We start from the raw sequence: 18385 nt of genomic DNA on the forward strand, positions 1-18385 counted from the left end.
CCCAAGAGTCAAACCACAAACAAGCTCTAAATCCTAGATCAGAACTCCCCGCGGAGCACAGGCTTGCAGGAGTGGGAGGTCATTGGTTCAGCCGTGACCTGGGGGCCTAGCACCGCAACAGGGCACATGGGGGCATCCGGAGAAGGGAACCCAAGGCCTTGGCCCTCAGAGAATTCATCATCTGATCCAGGGGTAAGAATTATACATAGAAAGCAGCAGAAAGCTCTAAAAGACCACATGAAATGAGGGCTTAGCTGTACGTTTCAAAATCCCACTCTGCCTGGGACACCGAAGCCAGAGAAAGCCACCCACTCTCACACTTAAAAAACACCTATCTTGTGAATGGCAAAGCAGAGCTTGCAGGGGACAGAGAAATTAAGAGACTGACTTTTCCCTCATAGAGCTCAAAGTCTAATGAGATAGACAGATGCGGACACAGCCATTGACAGGAAACCAAAGAGGACAGACCATGCCAGGGCTACAGTGTGCGGGGAGGGGACCGAGAAGAGAGGAGCATGCTTGTTAGGAAGACTTGGAAATTTTTTTTATAGGAAAGTAAGTATTTAAATGTGTTTAAAATGGACAGGATTTTGATAGATAGAAATAGGGAGCAGTGTGAATAAAAACAGAAAGAAGGACGGGTGCAGGGTTTGGAGAATATCAGGAGGTCGTTTGTGGTTGGGGGGAAGTCGGACTACCTGAAACCACAAAGATCTGCTTGCTGTGGAGGGAGGGCCTCGAAGAGCATCAGAGACTCTTGGAGTTGATTCTCATGGAAAAATCAAAACCCTTCACTCTTACAGGAAGCTGTGATCCTTTCTAAGGAGAGAAAATTACTCCAGGGAAAGTGTAAAAAATAGATTAGAAAGTAAAACGGGAGACAGGGAGATGTGTTGGTAGCTATGAACAGTCCCAGCAAACAGCAAAGAGCTCCTCTCCCGAGCAGCAGCGGAAACGGGGCAAGGAGTGCAAAGAGCCCAGGCAGGAGGCAGCACAGCCCTCAGAGCGCAGAGAGCTCGGGGGCACAGATGTGCAGAGGTGGGACGACGTCGGCTCACCCAGTCACGGCTTCCAACCCCTCCCTCCTCACAGATAAGGAAGGAAACCTGGTCACAAAGTGGAGGTGTTTCTTCCAATTTCACGGCAAAAGTGAGTGCTGGGCCCTGATGAGAACTCAGGGCTCAGTCCAAGGGCTCTCCGAGCACCATGGGGAGGGGCTCGGGCCAGGAAAAGCAGGAGGGGATCTGACTGTTCTTGAAAGGGGAGCAGGCGAATGCCTGAGCATTGACTTTCATATTCACAGATTCTCCCAACTCACCTCTTCCCACCCTGATGGAGCTGACCCAGGAGGTGGATCAGTAGGGGCAGGGGAACTGAAAACACTGGCGGACCCTAAAGGAATTCCTAGGAATACCTAAAATACGATTGAAACTTTACAGAAAGCATGTTTACCTACCTTCCCTGCCCCGCTTCCGCCACTCCCGCTTTACCTCAGGACACATTCATTCTTTTGGTTAACAAACCTTTATCAGGTGCCTACCACTGTGGGTTCTTTGGTGGCTACTGGGTTGCAAGGTTGCACAAGACCCCTGGGAGGTGCAGAGCCTCAGCAGTAACTGAAATCCCTTGACTCTGCCTGGCTGCATCTCGGCCAAGCTGGTTTAACTTGTTGGAATCCTCAACTCCAGGCATTTAAACCAACCGTCTCTCTCCAGAAGGTTTTGTTAAAACAACTCAAAACAGTCTGGCAGTTCCTCAAAAAGTTGAACACAGATTTATGATATGACCCAGCAACTCCACCCCTAGGTGTATGCCCAAGAGAGCTGAAAACATACGCCCACACAAAAACTTATACACAAAATGTTCACAGCAGCATTATTCGTAATAGGCCAAAGGTTGAAACAACCATCTGCCTATCAACAGATGAACGGGTAAACAAAACGTGGTCTATCCACACAATGGAATACTAGCCTTAAAAGGAAATGCTGAACCGACACACGTTACAATGTGGACGAATGCATGTTAAGTGAAAGAAGCTGGTCAAAAAAGGCCACAAGTTGTGTGATTCCATTTCTATGAAATCACCAGAATAGGCAAGTCTGTAGAGACAGAAAGTAGATTAACGGTTGCAGAGGGGATGGAGGAGGGCAAGATAGGGAATGACTGCTAACAGACGCAGGATGTCTTTGAGGGAAAGGGACAAAAATATTCTAAAACTAGCTTCTAGTATTTTAGTGATGGTTGCACAACACTACAATACTAAATTGTACACTTTAAATGGGTGGATTGTAAGGTATGTGGATTAAATTACATCCCAATAAAGCTCTACAACAACAACAAAGAAAAACCTCAATAACCTGACCTAAATGATTCAAATCCTGCCACACATGGCCAACCTTGAAGACATCTGTTTCGCTCTGCAGCATTATTAAGCATGTTCTAAGAAGTACCTAAAATTCCAAGGGGTTGTGTTCAGCAATGACTTCTGACACTTTCTAGCTTATTTCATTGGGGGTAAAATATGGCCTGAGACTTTGGAGAGGGGAGGATGATAGGATCTTGTATCCAAAGCAAATCCTACAGTAGAAGAAAAAGCTGGGCTCCGAGCTCGCCACGGGGAGCCCAGCTCCAGACTAGATCCTGGGCACTAGACCCTCAGGAATCCTAGACCCTCTTCCTTTGGCTCATAACACACTTTCTGACAAGGTTAAAATATTGCTGAGGCTAATGTAACCTTAAAAAACCACTGACTCTTACAGAGATCATTAATAGGGAAATGGCCTGTAATTAACAGAAAGGTAATTCATCTGCAAGGAAAGACTTTTAAATGAGAACTGATGTGTGCAGGTGATAATAAATGACCCTTCAATATCAAGAAATCTCAAAGGGCTTTATGTCTATTAATTAGCCCCACTCCTCTCTGGGGACAGGTGTTCATTTTCCCCACCTACAGTTTATCTACTTGCTTCATGCCAAGGGCTAAGCAGGAGTGGAGAGCCCGCCCCAGGGTCACACAGGGGCCTTCCCTTGTTGTACCAGCAGCCGCCCTCTGGATCCTGTGGTTTTCATCTCACTAAGTAGGCACCCAACATCTCAACAGAAGAAAAAAGGAAGTCTAAGTGTTCCGTGATAATTATCCGTAATGATTTGGTTAAAATAGGACAAGGAGACTCCCTGAAAACTCTATTAGCTCAAAATAGTATCTGTCACACCCACTGGGCACACCTGCATCCCAAGAGAAAGGGACAGGAAAGGCCTACAGTGGGGTCAAGAACAGCAGGGAATGGGCAACAGGGAGAACGTCCTCAAATCTCATTCTGTCAATCACAAAGGCAGAAGGGTACTTTTTCTATGTAGGTTTTATTTTTATAAGTGTAACCATCTATCTTGTCTCTCCAAAGAGACTCCAAGCTCCTTCAGTGCTGGGACCACTCAGGTACTGGAGAAGCATAGGTAAACAAGAAATAATTGACTGGTGAAGCATCGGAAGGTTCTCATTTCAAGGTTGGATTCCTTCATAGCATGTCACTAGGAAGTTACTTTATTCTTACTCACTTCAGCGTGTGTGGAAAGCTATTTCTCTCACTGGGGAGTGGGCAACCACCAGTCCTGTTCCAACAGAAACAGCATAACATAGGAGTTGTAACAAGGGCTTTGGAATCAGGAAGATGTGGGTTCAAACCCCAGCTCAGCCATTCCAAGCTGCCTGACCTTAAGCAAGTTATTTATCCCTCTCCAAATCTCAGTTGCCTTGTTTGAAAACTGATGATAATATTCCCTGCCTCATGGAGTTGTTGTGGAATTAAACAACACATCATATATAAAATGCTTAACATAGAGCCTAGCACACAGTACACTGCAGCTTAAAAACATCTTGCCTTTGAGACCACAGGCCAACATCCAACATGAATGCAAATAAAAGCAGCAGAACACACTCAATAACAATGAACAAAAACAGCATTGGTTCTCATGCAATTTACAAATGTCAAGTAATAGAACAACCATAATTGCCCTCCCTGTTTTCGACAGAAAAAGATTGAGGAATACAAAGTTCTTAGCCCTTTATCAAATTCATGATTACAGCAAAGTTAAAACATAACCTCTAAAGCCCCCACTAACCCTAAGACTGAAATTGCAGCACCTTAGAATGTTAATGCCAAAGCAGAGTTTAGAGATGAATCCAACCTTCTCCTTTTGTAGACAAAGAAACTCACGGCCAACAGGTTAAGTGATTTGCCCCAGTTTACCAAGTCTGTTCCACGATTGCTTCAAATATGTGTTATTTCTAGCCCTTGCATCCTTCCCTTTTTCCCTCTGATCAACCTCTCTCAGTATCTATGAATGACAGTAGCAATTTGAATCGCAGAGAAGGAGGCTGTGTATCCTTCCTCCCAGTGAGGTTGAAAATTCCTGAAAGACAAAGACGGTGTCTTTTGTCTCAGTGCCTGCAAAATGGCCCTCCATATACTCACAAATCCCCACTGACTGAGCAACATGAATCGTTCTCTGCTCATTCCATAGAAACTCACTAAGAGTTAAATGAATGCACACATAGCAGACCCCACTGTTAAGAACACATTCTTTCTCTCCACTACAGCATCAGGCAGAGAACTGCCCATCTAACCGAAAGAAACAGTTGTTGCTAGGGAGACCTGGAAGACGCCAACAGAAAGGGGCCACAGCTGTGCTCCCCTCCATCACAATGGCTGTTGTCTTAACCCACTTCTCATCCCACCTCTACTCTCTTTACTTGCCTCTGGGGTCACCAAATCTCTGGGGTTTGGCTCTAATAGGTAAGAAGAGACATAACTGAACAGCGCTCGTAAGTCAAGACACAAAAGCAGAAAGAAAGAGAATCTTAGCATGACCCAGCCCTCAGGATTAAAGTCCTGACCAGGGCTGGGACACCCCGAAGAGCAGAGGGTACAGGCTGGAGGGAGGGTGACAGGACTTCAAAAGGCAGAGCCCCTGTGGAACGCCAGTAGGCGAGCGGAGTCTTAGGCCCTGCTCAGCCCCCTTCAGAAGTCACATCTCTTTGGCACCCCACAGTTCTCCCAGTTATCTCGGCTTGACGCCCTGGAGTCTCCCCAACTTCCCCACCTTCTCTGCCCCCCAGCTGATGTCCCCTAATCCCATCCTTCCTTTCCTTCTATCACCCGGCTACCTCCCTACTGTTTTAAACTGCTGTGTCCAAGTCAAAGCCCTATCGCTTCTCCTGTGGCTCGTACAATAGACTTACTGGTCTCCCTGCCCAGGAGTGCCTCCTTGCAGTCCATTCTGGATGTCATAGTCTAGGGTGACTGACTTCTCTCAGGTTGCCCAGAACTCTCACACCTTTATCACTGAATGTCCTGGGACACCTCCTAGTCCCAGACAGACTGAGACAGCTGGCCACCTGACCACAGGCAGATTAACATCTTCCCCCAGACAAAGTTTTGATCATGTCACTTTCCTGACCAAAATGCTCTCTGCTTCCCATTTCTCATCAAAATAAACGTGATAGCAGGCCTATCAGACAATGTATAAGAAAGCGTACAGCTGCGTAAAGTAACAAGTATCTAGGTCTGGCTTTAATCATGGCCCTGTGGGACCCTGGGCAAGGCACTCTGTCTAGCTGGATCTCAGTTTCCTTGCCTGTAAAATTAGGAGACTGAGAATAGACTTCCTTTCCGGGTCCAAAATTCTCTCATTCTCTTCTTCTACATCCCCTTTGCCCCAGCCAGAATTACCAGCTGACTCTAATCCAGACACATCCTGTGAAGTCTCTCCTTAGACCTTTGGTCTTTCCCTTCTCCTCACTAGGACTTCTCTTTGTCTGCCCACCTGAATCTTCGAGGAACAACACAAATCCCACCTCCTAAGGGAAGCTTGGGCTCCGCCCATGAAGACACCATATGCCCCTCGGTTTGTTTTTTTTTTAACACTCAGCACTTCTCACGTCCTGCTCCTGGTGTTCAAAATCTTTTTCTCTGCTTTATTCCAACCAGACCAAAATCTCTCTGCACTTTCATGATTCTTTTGCAGAATCCTGAGCACATAGCTACAATTAGCAAGTGCCATCACTAATAACTAATTGCTGTATGGATAGGATGCATAGGGAAAAGTCCAATCAGGGATCGAGATGTGTGACAAATTAGAAAGTAGAGGTGAATCTAGATTTTTTTTTCACTTTACGCAAGCCTCCCAAATGCTTCTATAATTCAGCAATTCATTTACTCCACTAATATTTACTAAGAATCTCCTATCTTAAGATATTGCTGGAATGTCATGGGTGCAGAGATGGGAATAAATGGAGGCCTAGGTCTGTGACAGCATCTCTATTCACAGGCATCATAAAATTACGCCTTGTCCCTCAACTCTAACTTTTTAGCAAGACCTCAGAAGATTCCAGTGGTGGAAGCTCTACCACCATCACATCCTTTCCTTCCAAAACTGGCCATGTATCTACTTCTCCTTCTAGCCTGCAGACTGTTTAAAAAAATTATAATTAGGTCAATAGATTAAAATACACATATCTACCTACACAAGCAAGACAACCTGAGACAAATCTCTTCCAGGAACTATGTCCTGGCTGTACACCTAGAATCTCTTGACAGATTTTTATGAAGTGACTGCATTAGGATCCTTCTCTGTTATGATTTGACTGTTGTCCTCCATTCGTCTTGGTGAGTGACATGTTAAGGATGAACTTAGCCTACGCCTCTGTCTTGTGGGACCCTCTGCTGCACACATGCCTGTACACACACACTCCCCTAATTAAATGGGGATGGGACTTGAACAGTATCACCTGCTCTAATGACAAACAGGTTCATCAGCAAATGGGGAAGTAATAGATCAAACGGTTTGCAGAGGGAGATGTCAGGCCGGGCTGAGCTGGGCTTGGCCCAGAGTGATTCAGGCCCCACCACAGAGTGGGTGTCTCCTGGGACGGTCTAGTAGGGCAATTAAAACCCCTATAAATAGGGTGGGTTTTCAGGTGTCCAGTATCTTCTCCGGCTTCTGAATCTTCTGCTCACACCTCCTTCAGCAGGTAAGACATGCATGGGGAAGCAATGGAAGTATCCAGGAGGCTCCTGATGAGGGCTGTGATGTGCTGGGCTGGGGAGGTCAGAGACTACACCCTGTACCCTTGGGTGGCCTTGGGTACCTTCCTGCTTCCTTTTTTGGCTCTATCTGAGAATATAATGATAACTGGGGTGGCCTACTTCTGAGTCTGTAAAATATGCATGCCATTGTCTCAGTGTGCCCTAGGCATCCCCAAACCAAAGGCTAGAACTACTGATGGATAGCTTAGTCTCCCATCACTTACCTTTTGTGCAAGTTAAGCAAGACCCAAGAGTTTAGGGTTCATTAGGGCCACGGCCCTGGACCATGGGGCCACAATAATATTCAAGTCTCACTGCAGTTAATTGCCACAAGGGACTCAGCTTGTTCCATGCAGTTCATCACTTGCCACTTATCCTTACAGGCATCACTGCATGCCTTTGGAACGCCAACATGCTTTGCAATTAGGACTTCAGTTTGGAGACTTACAAACTCAGTAACTGGAATTTTCCCACCACAGATGAAATATCACTGAGATTGAGATCCCAAAATATCCCAGCCTCCCAGCAAGGCCAATGAGATCCTAGCGGATCGTACATACTTCCTCTCATCTATACAGTTAACTTGGCTTGCTATTTTTATCTGTAATCATTTTCGTACTCACTGATTCTACTTTACAAGTATATTTCAACAAGACTATTCATGCCCGAAGCATTTGCTGGGATTTAGCCCCCCAGAAAGCTTCCTCGGCCCATGGCGAGAGACCTCCAGCCTTCTTCCCCACCTGAGCAAGGCTCATTAGAAGACTGACGTCTCTTGAGCACCCTGTTCAGCGGGCTAGTCACTGGTAGAAAACCATGCCTTTCCATACCGGCTTCTGGAGGCCTTCCTAACCTCCTTTCCTTTTTGTTCTAATATGAGAGTTTCAGTCAAGCAAATCCCACTTGGAGCAGAAGACTAGGCATGTAAACCACCTACCATATATTTTTTGTTATTTAGAAAATTGCCTCTTTTTGTATTTGAGGACACACAGTTTGTACCTTCCTTCCATGGTAGCAGTGATATTTGGAGCCTGACTCTGGGTCAAAGGGTATGAAGGGTATGGCTAACAAGGAGCCCTGTCATTTCTTAAGCTTCTTTCCCTGAGCAAGAGGGGCCTCTTTCCCTCTGGAAATGCTATCTCCTAGTCTTCTTCTAAATATCATCTTCTTAAAATGGAAATAGGTTGACAGAAAATAAACAGTTTCTAAAAATATATAAATAAATAAATATCATCTTCTAAATAGAGACAAAATCTTGTTTCTTTTAGGTTTATTCATCTTTGCCAAAATGGCTCAGCTCCTGAACAGCATACTCACCGTGATCAAGGTGTTCGAGAAATACGCCAAAGAGAATGGAGACCGTAACTCACTGTGCAAGAAGGAGTTGAAGCAGCTGCTCTTGGCTGAGTTTGGAGACATACTCCGGGTAAAATGCTCAGACTCTGGGCCTCACGGAGTCAAGTGTGAGTGACTCTGACACCCGCATCCAGGGCTTGATGTTTTCTGTTTTATGTGGTCATGCACCACCCTGACACTGAGAGTTTCAGGCAGCTCCTTAGTAGTTCTCTCCCAGCACGTGCACATGTGTGCACAGGCATGATTCATACACACACACACACACACACACACACACACACACACACACACACATACACCCCTCCTTGCAATGAGCTTGAACAGGAGGGAGTACAATTTCAAACTGGAAATCATTTCTCAGAAGAAAATCTGATATTTGTACCTTGATTTCTATATTTTAGTGCTGCCACACATCTCATTCATTCATTCATGCATTCAGCAAAGAGTCATTGAGCACCTACTCCGAACCAGCACCATCCTGGGCACTGGGGATATAAATATGAATAAAAGCAGCTTTCCCTCCCTCCAGGACCTCAGAGTGTGGTTGGAAAGACAGAGATGAGCTAACATTTGCAATATAGTATCTGATAGGGTGGGATAGCTTCCTCAAATGACTCAAAGTAGTTATTAATGAGGCTGATTTTCAATAAGTGTATCTACTCCCTATCATCAGGCTCCCATTGGTCCAGCAAGGGGTGAGGTTCTGAGAACCAGCTGATCAGAGACTAGAACCAAGCCTCAGACACTTCAGATTAATGGTGTCTCAATCAAGGAAGGTTTATACAGGACTGAGTGGACTGGCACATGGACATTGGCACGTATCTTACTATCCACAGGAGAACATCTGATTTTGCTGTTTGTCTTATCTTCTCACAGAGACCAAATGACCCAGAGACTGTGGAAACCATCCTGAGCCCCTTGGATAAAGACAGAAATGGGCAGGTTGATTTTCATGAATATCTCTTGTTGGTGTTCCAATTGGCCCAAGCCTGCTGTCATAAGCTGGATGATGAGACACGTGGAGACAGAACTTGCCAGCAAGAAGGGGAGCAGGAGGGAGCAGGAAACCATAAGTTTCCAGGAAGTACAGGCAGAGGCATGAGAGAGAAAGGCAGGACCCCCACCACAGTCAGGCCGAGAGACAAGACAGGAACTCCCAGTACGGTCAGACTGAGAGACAGGATCAGGACTCCCGCTATGGTCAGTCTGAGAGACGAGGTCAGGACTCTAGCTCTGGTGAAAGATTGAGTCATAAATCTGGCAGTGGCAAACCTAAAAGTCAAGGGTATGTCTTTGCCTTAAATCAGTGTGAGAAACAACTTCAGGATTCTCATTATGGCCAGCCTGAAAGACGTGGACAACGGTCCAGCTATGGCCAGTCTGGAAGACTTGGACAGGACTCTTGTTCTAACTTCACAGACCAACAGGTATCAGGCTCTTATGAACAGTCTGGGAGGCTGGGTCGGGAATCAGGTTGCAGTCACAGAAATAGGCAAGAATTGGATTCTCAGTATGGCCAGACAGACAGACGAGGCCAAAGGTCGCCCTATGGTCAGACAGACAGACAAGGCCAGAGTTCCCACTATGGCCAGACAGACAGACAAGGCCAGAGTTATCATCATGGCCAGACAGACAGACGAGGCCAAAGGTCGCCCTATGGTCAGACAGACAGACAAGGCCAGAGTTCTAACTATGATCAGACAGACAGACAAGGCCAAAGGTCGCCCTATGGTCAGACAGACAGACAAGGCCAGAGCTCCCACTATGGCCAGACAGACAGACAAGACCAGAGTTATCATCATGGCCAGACAGACAGACAAGGCCAGAGTTTCCACTATGGCCAGACAGACAGACAAGGCCAGAGTTCTAACTATGATCAGACAGACAGACAAGACCAGAGTTATCATTATGGTCAGACAGACAGACAAGGCCAGAGTTTCCACTATGGCCAGACAGACAGACAAGGCCAGAGTTATCATCATGGCCAGACAGACAGACAAGGCCAGAGTTTCCACTATGGCCAGACAGACAGACAAGGCCAGAGTTATCATCATGGCCATACAGACAGACGAGGCCAAAGGTCGCCCTATGGTCAGACAGACAGACAAGACCAGAGTTATCATTATGGTCAGACGGACAGACAAAGCCTAAGCCCTCAATATAGCCAGACAGACAGATAAGGCCAGACTTCCCACTTTGGTCAAGCAGACAGAGAAGGCCAGAGTACTCAATATGGCCAGACAGACAGACAAGGCCAGAGTTTCCACTATGGCCAGACAGACAGACAAGGCCAGAGTTCTCAATATGGCCAGACAGACAGACAAGGCCAGAGTTTCCACTATGGCCAGACAGACAGACAAGGCCAGAGTTCTAACTATGATCAGACAGACAGACAAGACCAGAGTTATCATTATGGTCAGACAGACAGACAAGGCCAGAGTTCACACTATGATCAGAGAGACAGACAAGGCCTGAGCTCTCCATATGGCCAGACAGAGACTGGGGAAACTAAGCAAGATAGGTGCTTCCGAGGAAGTGAGGGAACAAGCAGGGACTCACATGTTGAGCAATCAGGACAGTCAGGCAGACCAAGTCAACAGACTCAAGGACAGGAAGTGAACCGAAATCAGGGTCACAGAGTCCAGTCTAAGGAAGGGCAGCAAGACAGCCACCAGGTGTGGGAGCCCGAGGAGGATAACCAGCACCAGCAACACAAACTAGTAGCACAAATTCAGCAAGAAAGGCCACTCTGTCACAAAGAGGGAGACTGGCAATCACGCAGCAGTGAACAGGGCCACGGTCGGGCCCAGACCAGGCAGAGTCGTGGTGAGGGGCAGAGCCACCAGGCAGAGGAAGAGCAGGGCCACCAAAGCTGGGGTAGACGTGGTCATGAGGGTCAGGAAGCGCCATGTGAGGCTCGGGACAGGCAAACCCTTGAAGAGGAGCAGACCCGTCAGAGACGAGACAGGCAAACCCACGAAGAGGATCCAAACCGTCAGCGACAACAGGGTAGGCAAACCCACGAGGATAGCGAGAGGTATCAAGGGTCCCCGGATCGACAGTCCCATGGGACCCAGCAAGGCTGTGCTAACAGAGAAAAAGTCCATATGAATGAGGATGGCCGGAGCCGAGGTTCCCAGGGAAGACACAGTGACCCGGGCTTCCATCCAACCCAGAGCAGTGGGAGGCCCCAGAGAAGAGAACAGGGTGGAAGTCGCCCTAGCAAGGCAGCTCTTGCTCCCAACCCTCTCTATGACTACGTGCAAGAGCAGAGAGGGGACTGGCACTAGGCCGTGCACCCACCGGAGCTAAAGCAACACAAAGCCGATGAGGAAATCTACGCGTCAATACTTACTTCCGTTGAAGAGATTGAAAATGCATGTCTTCATTCTCTGTCTATCTGCAAGGATGCTTTGGGGAACTAGTATTCACTTTTAGGGCATTTCGGTTCTTTGAGCAGCAATTCCAGGGTGTTCCGGTTGGGTGAAATCTGAGCGGTAAATTGGGTGAAATAATCGGATCCCAATTTTGATTAATTTGGGAATTGAAATCATTTCCTGGTTTGCCCTCCGTGTAGGTGGGACATGATTGGATCATTGAAAGGTAGAAGTTCCTCCCAAAAGTTCAGAAACAGGAAAGTTATTCCGAAGATGTACATTACAGCCGTAGGAGGGGACACCTGGACTTTGCTGAGCTCCTGTGGATGAACCATCAGGAATTGTAAGCGCTGTGGTCTACACCAAAATGAAACACAGCAAGAGGCTGCTAGGAGATGCCCACAACACCTCCTGTGCCCACATTCCTGCCCCTCATCAGAGGGACTGTCCCCTAAGCTCCTACCACTAGAACTGAGTGGACTGATTCCAGTTCAGTGCCTTTCCAGTTTCTGATCACAGCAAAATAGAGAGGAATCATGTCATCTGTCTGCAGATTCCAGCAAGCCAACACTGTCGATCCATAGCTCCTGGAGCCTGAAAACCTTTCACAAAAAAAACAATGGAATTGTACTAAAATACCCAATAAATGATTGGTGAGCATTAACCTCAAGGACTCTTTTCCTTCTTTACTGTGGGACCATACTCTCTTTACTTGTGTGCCATTTTCCAAGAATAAGACCTCATTTCTCTACTTCTAAGATCTCTTTGTTCTTTGAGTCCCTGGGCACTAAAGAAAAGAAGAATCAATATGAAACAAATAACAAGGAGTCAGAAGGAACTTACCAAAATATTTTCACCTCCTTCTCCTGCAGAGGAGTCAGATTTGACCCTTTCCCCTCATTCAGCTCCACACTCAAATGGCTATTAAGTCCTACCAGCTCTACATCCACCATAGCTCTTAAATCTCTTCCCACTTCTCCAGTCCCACTGCCTTAATCTCCCTTCTCTTCAGTGGCTCCCAGTGACTTTAGAATAAAGTTCACACTCCTGAACATGGCACATAGGCCCTATCCAGCCCTTCTAAGAGCATTTAATGCTCCAGCCATGCCAGGGACTTAGCCTTTTTTTAGTATACCATAGTCTTTCATCAGTTCATACTTTTGAACATACCATTCCACAGCCTGGAATACCTCCCCTCCGCTTTCTGCCTGGCAAAAACTGCAGCATCCTCTATGTCCCAACTAAAACATTACATCTTCTGGGAAACCTCCCCAAGCACTCCTTTCCCTAAGTTTCTACGCATTCCTGTTATATCATTTCTCACATTATAGCATTTATCTCCCCTACCAAACTGGAAATAAGACCACATCTTACTCAAACTTGTACTACATAGCACTTAGGGCAGCCGCTCATGTTAGTGGCACTCATTAGTTGTTTGTTGAATAGGTAGGCAGATGGAGTAAACCAGTCTGGCTTCAGAATAAATTCAGCTGAACATTTATTGGGTCCCTACTGTCTGTTACACAGTAATAGACAAAAGAGACTATATGAGACCCTCATTTCAGTGAATGAAACAGTAACCTTTTCAGATATTTTAATCAAAAGAGAATTTAATGTCTAGAACTATAAAGGCTCAATCATTAAAAATCACCAAGCAACTTCTGGAACTATTGAGTTCAATATGTCACCAGTGCTGCAGTTGAGGAATCAGAAAGCTGGAATCCAGAAGTTTGCTAGCATTGCTACCAAAATTGCCTATCAATGTCCATGTAGCCATGACCTTATTTGCCAAAAGAAATAGCCAAAATCACAATACCTTCCAAACATCATGTAAAATCATCTAATTGGTAAAACAGAATTCACATCTAGAACCCTAGCTGCAAGGGAGTCTGGGAAATAGAGCAGTTGATGAAAATGGATACTGAGGGCCATCAGATCATAGTCACCATAGGAAGGACACAAAAACTCATAACAACAGCTCTTTTCTTCAAGAAGCTTCCAATCTAATAAGAAATATGTGTGCAGCAAATAACCATTAAACAAGACAAAATGCCATAAATACGGTAAGAAAATTGTTGTCATGGCACCAAAAAGAGAGTAATTCTGCCTGCAAGGATTTTGAAAAGGCTTTCAAAAAGAAAGCATCTAAGCTAAGGCCATGATCCTGGGGCAGAGGCAATGAGAAGGGTCACGGTTTGTCCTGGGCCTTAAGCTCATTGGAGAAGCCCATATGTAGGCTAATGTGTAAATTGCATAATTGTTCAGAGATAAGATGGATCTTCTTCACAAATGTTCTCTATAACTTAGACCCTTCCTGGAAAGCCAAAGAGAGAAAAGAGAGAGAGTCAAAGCTGAAAGGACAAACTGAGCAAGGTCAGGGAGGACTTCAAAATCTACCATGAAGAGTTTGGATTTTTTTTCTATTAATAATAGGATCCAAAAAGTTTTCTGAGCAGAAAATGAAGGGGAAAGAAGAAAACTGGCAAGAGAGATGTTTGGGATGGAGAGAAATAGCTAAGAACAAAGTTAGGTGAACCTGATCTCTGTAACTTCCTCATCACATGTATAACACAAGCCCATGCAGACCTTGCAACATGGCAGCCTGGGTGGCTACCCCACCCAAAGGCCCAAAGCTAAAGACAAGAAGTAGGAGCCTGCCCTCAGAAGGGTAGTAAAGGAGGCAGGATAAACATCCTAATGTGCTACAGGCTGACCAGAAGTGGACTCTACACCTGGCAAAAAAGAAGCTGTCTGAGTCTAGGCCATATAGCAATCTTCCAAATCTCCTCAACTGAAAAGTCCAAATGGAAGACAGTTCCCCTTAAGCACTATTCTTAGACTCTGACTGAATCATGCAAACTGTGAGGACAATTCACAGCGATTCCTCCAAAAATACCTAAATCAAATATTCTCATTCTCTTGTAGAAAACTGATCTTTATTTCGTGGCAGCCCGTCATTCTTCCCCTTGGGGCTCACTCTTCAGCCACCTTCCCCTCTTTCCAAACTACAGGTTATTTTGTCCAGTCCTTTGACTTTAAACATCATCAGTATTTCTAAGACTCTCCAATCTTCACCTCCAATCTCTTTCCTAAACCTCAGACTTATATATCTAATCATCTACTTGGCATTTCCATTTGGATGTCAAATAGCATCTCAATCTTAGCATTCCCAAACAGAAGTCCTTTTTTAAATTGCAGTATAGTTGATTTACAATGTTGTGTTAGTTTCAGGTGTACAATAGAGTTATTCAGTTAGATAGATAGATACATAGATAGATACATAGATAGATATATAGATAGATAGATAGATAGATAGATAGATAGATAGATAGATAGATATAGAGATATTCTTTTTCAGATTCTTTTCCATTATAGGTTGTTACAAGATACTGAATATAGTTCCCTGTGCTATCTGTAGGTATTTGTTGTTTATCTATTTTATATATAGTAGCCCATATATGTTAATCCCAAACTCCTAATTTATCCCTCCCCTGACCCCTTTCCCTTTTAGTAACCAGTTTGTTTTCTATGTCTGAGTGTATTACCAGTTGGTAAATAATTTCATCGGTATCATTTTTTTTAGATTCCGCATTTAAGTGATATCATATGATATTTGGCTTTCTCTGTCTCACTTACTTCACTTAACGTTATAATGCCTAGGTCCATCCATGTTGCTGCAAATGGCATTATTTTGTTCTTTTTTATGGCTGAGTAATAGTCCATTGTATATAGAAACCACATTTTCTTTATCCAGTCATCTGTCAATGGACATTTAGGTTGTTCCCATGTCTTGGCTATTGTAAATAGTGCTACTATGGACACTGGGGTGCATGTGTCTTTTCAAATTATAGTTTTCTCCAAATATATGTCCAGGAGTGGGATTGATGGATCATAGGGTAAGTCTATTTTTAGTCTTTTAAGGAACCTACATACTGTCCTCCATGGTGGCTGCACCACCAGCAGTGTAGGAGGGTCCCCTTTCCTCCACACACTCTCCAGCATTCATTATTTGTAGACTTTTTAATGATGGCCATTGGGACTGGTGTGAAGTCATACCTCACTGTAGTTTTGATTTGCATTTCTCTAATAATTAGTAATATTGAGGTATCTTTTCATGTGCCTCTTGGCCATCTGCATGTCTTCTTTGGAGAAATGTCTATGTAGGTCTTCTGCCATTTTTGATTGGGTTGTTTTTGTTTGATATTAAGCTGTATGAGCTGTCTATATATTTGGAAATTAACTCCTTGCCATTCTCACTCTTTGCAAATATTTTCTCCCATTTGTGGTTGTCTTTTCGTTTTGTTTATAGGTTTCTTTCCTGTGCAAAAGCTTTTACGTTTAGTTAGGTCTCATTTATTTATTTCTGCTTTTATTTTCATTACTCTAGGAGCTGGTTCAAAAAATACTGCTACAATTTATGTCGAAGTGTGTTCTGCCTATGTTTTCCTCTAGGAGTTTTGGAGTTTATGGTCTTACATTTAGGTCTTTAATCCATTTGAGCCAAAACAGAACTCTTGACTTAACTGTTTCTCCTCAATTCCCATTTCAGTACTTGATAGCACTAGCCACATTGCTCAAGCAAAAACCTAGGAGTCATTCTTCATGTAATCTTTCCCTCCACCAAACGAAACTCATTAGCAACCCCTATGGTTTCTATCTCAAAATACAGAGCAGCTGAAATTCGCCAGTCTGTCATGTCTACTCCTATCCACCCGCTCACCACTGTCTCTTTCCTAGAATACAGCAATAGCTTCCTGATGGGGCTCCCTCTCCTCTGGAAAATGTAAACCACATCATGTCACAGCCCTGCTTAGAAGTCTTGGTAGTTTCTCACTACACTGGGAATAAAATGCAGTGAACTTCCCAGGGCTCCTAGGGTGGGGCCCCGCCAGACCTCATCTTGTACCACTGTCCTCTTAGCTCACCTTTCCAACCACTCTGGCTCTTCTTTTGATGATTCTAGCAGGACAAGCTGATTCCTCCCTGGTTTGTGGACGGGGCTTCTTATTTCATTTAAGTCTCAGCTAAAGCTCACCTCCTTAGAGAAGACTTCTCTGACGTTTAATCTGAAAGAGTAGTGCCCCGACCACGCTCCACCACACACTCCTCTTTTCTGTTGTCATTGTTGTTAGCATTTTTCATTCCTGATATCTTGTTTTCATGTTACTTGTTTATTGTCTTTTTCCTCTACTGGAACTTGGGGCCCGCAAGAACAAGGATTTTTTGTCTTCTTTGCCAAGGTACCCTCTGCATCAAAAACAGGGGCTGCTCATGGTGTATGCCCAATAAGTGTATGTGTTGACTGAAAGCTCAGAAGACTGAATGCCCCACGATCTGGTGTCAGTCTACATCTTCAACGTGGTTGCCCACAATGCCCCAATATGCCACCTAGACTCTAACTTAACTGAACAACTTTTCACCATTTATACCTTGGAAGCAAACTGGAGAAATTATCATACTATCATATGAGGTTCTAGTGCCACCTACTGATCACTGGATTCCCTGAGTCCTTAGATGTCTAGAAAAAATGACACTGTTGGAAAGGGAACAGGTCAGTGTGGCGCTCTCTGCCCATGAACAAGTAAGTCTTTTGTCACATGGCCTGGTCACCAGGTTCTATGACAGCAGCTCTCCCCCTAACCGTGCAGTGTCTATGCGTTGCACAGTAGGCTGAATGGTCAAGAGCAGCAGTCTGGGAGCCCAATAGAAGTGAGTTCCAATCCTGGCCTAACCACTTAACTTCTTGTGACTTGAGCCTCAGTTTCCTCATTCAAAAATTCTGATAATACCAGTGGTAACCATTTTAATGAGTCATATGAACTACATTAATACCCAGTATTGCAATTTGAAATAAATGACTAACGAGTCAACAAAATTCTGATAATAATATCTTCTTCATAGGGTGGCTGAAAGGGTCTGCAGAGTGCCTGGCATGGTTCCTGGCACATTCCAGGAACTAGAAAACTGCAAAGACACAACTTCTGCCCTAAAAGAGCTTGCAATTAGTCAGGGGTAGAGGCAGGCGCTCAGCTACGCATGTAAGTGATGATGATATGATTCAATGTACAAAAATTTTTGATCACCTCGTGCACACCAAGGACTGTAACTGAAGATGGTAAGGCAATAAGAAATAAAGCACCATCCAGGCTCAAAGGAGGGATAGACCACATGCAGGGGGGAATAAGACAAATGTCTTCAGTAGAGGAAGCATCTGTCCTGGTCTTTAATGAACAACTAGGATTTAAATAAGCAGATGATTTACTCAACCCATATTGTACTCATTCTCAAAATCTCAGTTCAAATTTCATCTCCATAAAGCCATCCCCAACATCTACCTTAGTCATTAATTTTTCCACTCCACGTGTCTGCTCCTACTATTACCAGTCCTCTACTGTGGCATTCTAATTCATTCTGCTTATTTTCAAGTTCATAATCTGCAAGTCTCTTTCACACTGTCTTCCACACACCTAAGGAAATCACTGATAGTATTCATTTATAAGGCCCACACAATGCAATGTTTATTAATAAAAGTCATATTTACATATGTAGAACAGTGAAACTGCAGTT

At 44.7% G+C, this 18385-nt stretch overlaps 1 protein-coding gene across 1 annotated transcript; it reads left to right on the top strand.

The window, feature by feature from the left end:
- Positions 1-7007: 7007 nt before the first annotated feature.
- LOC116658737 (repetin-like) lies at positions 7008-12440 on the top strand. Its single transcript, XM_032464249.1, is given in 5 exon segments — positions 7008-7030; positions 8354-8511; positions 9318-9522; positions 9525-10586; positions 10659-12440. Coding segments are annotated over 4 exon segments (2478 nt in total). The 5' UTR covers positions 7008-7030; positions 8354-8373; the 3' UTR covers positions 11732-12440.
- The last annotated feature ends 5945 nt before the right edge of the window (positions 12441-18385 follow it).

Source organism: Camelus ferus, chromosome 21, assembly GCF_009834535.1.
Source record: "Camelus ferus isolate YT-003-E chromosome 21, BCGSAC_Cfer_1.0, whole genome shotgun sequence".
NCBI lineage: Eukaryota > Metazoa > Chordata > Mammalia > Artiodactyla > Camelidae > Camelus > Camelus ferus.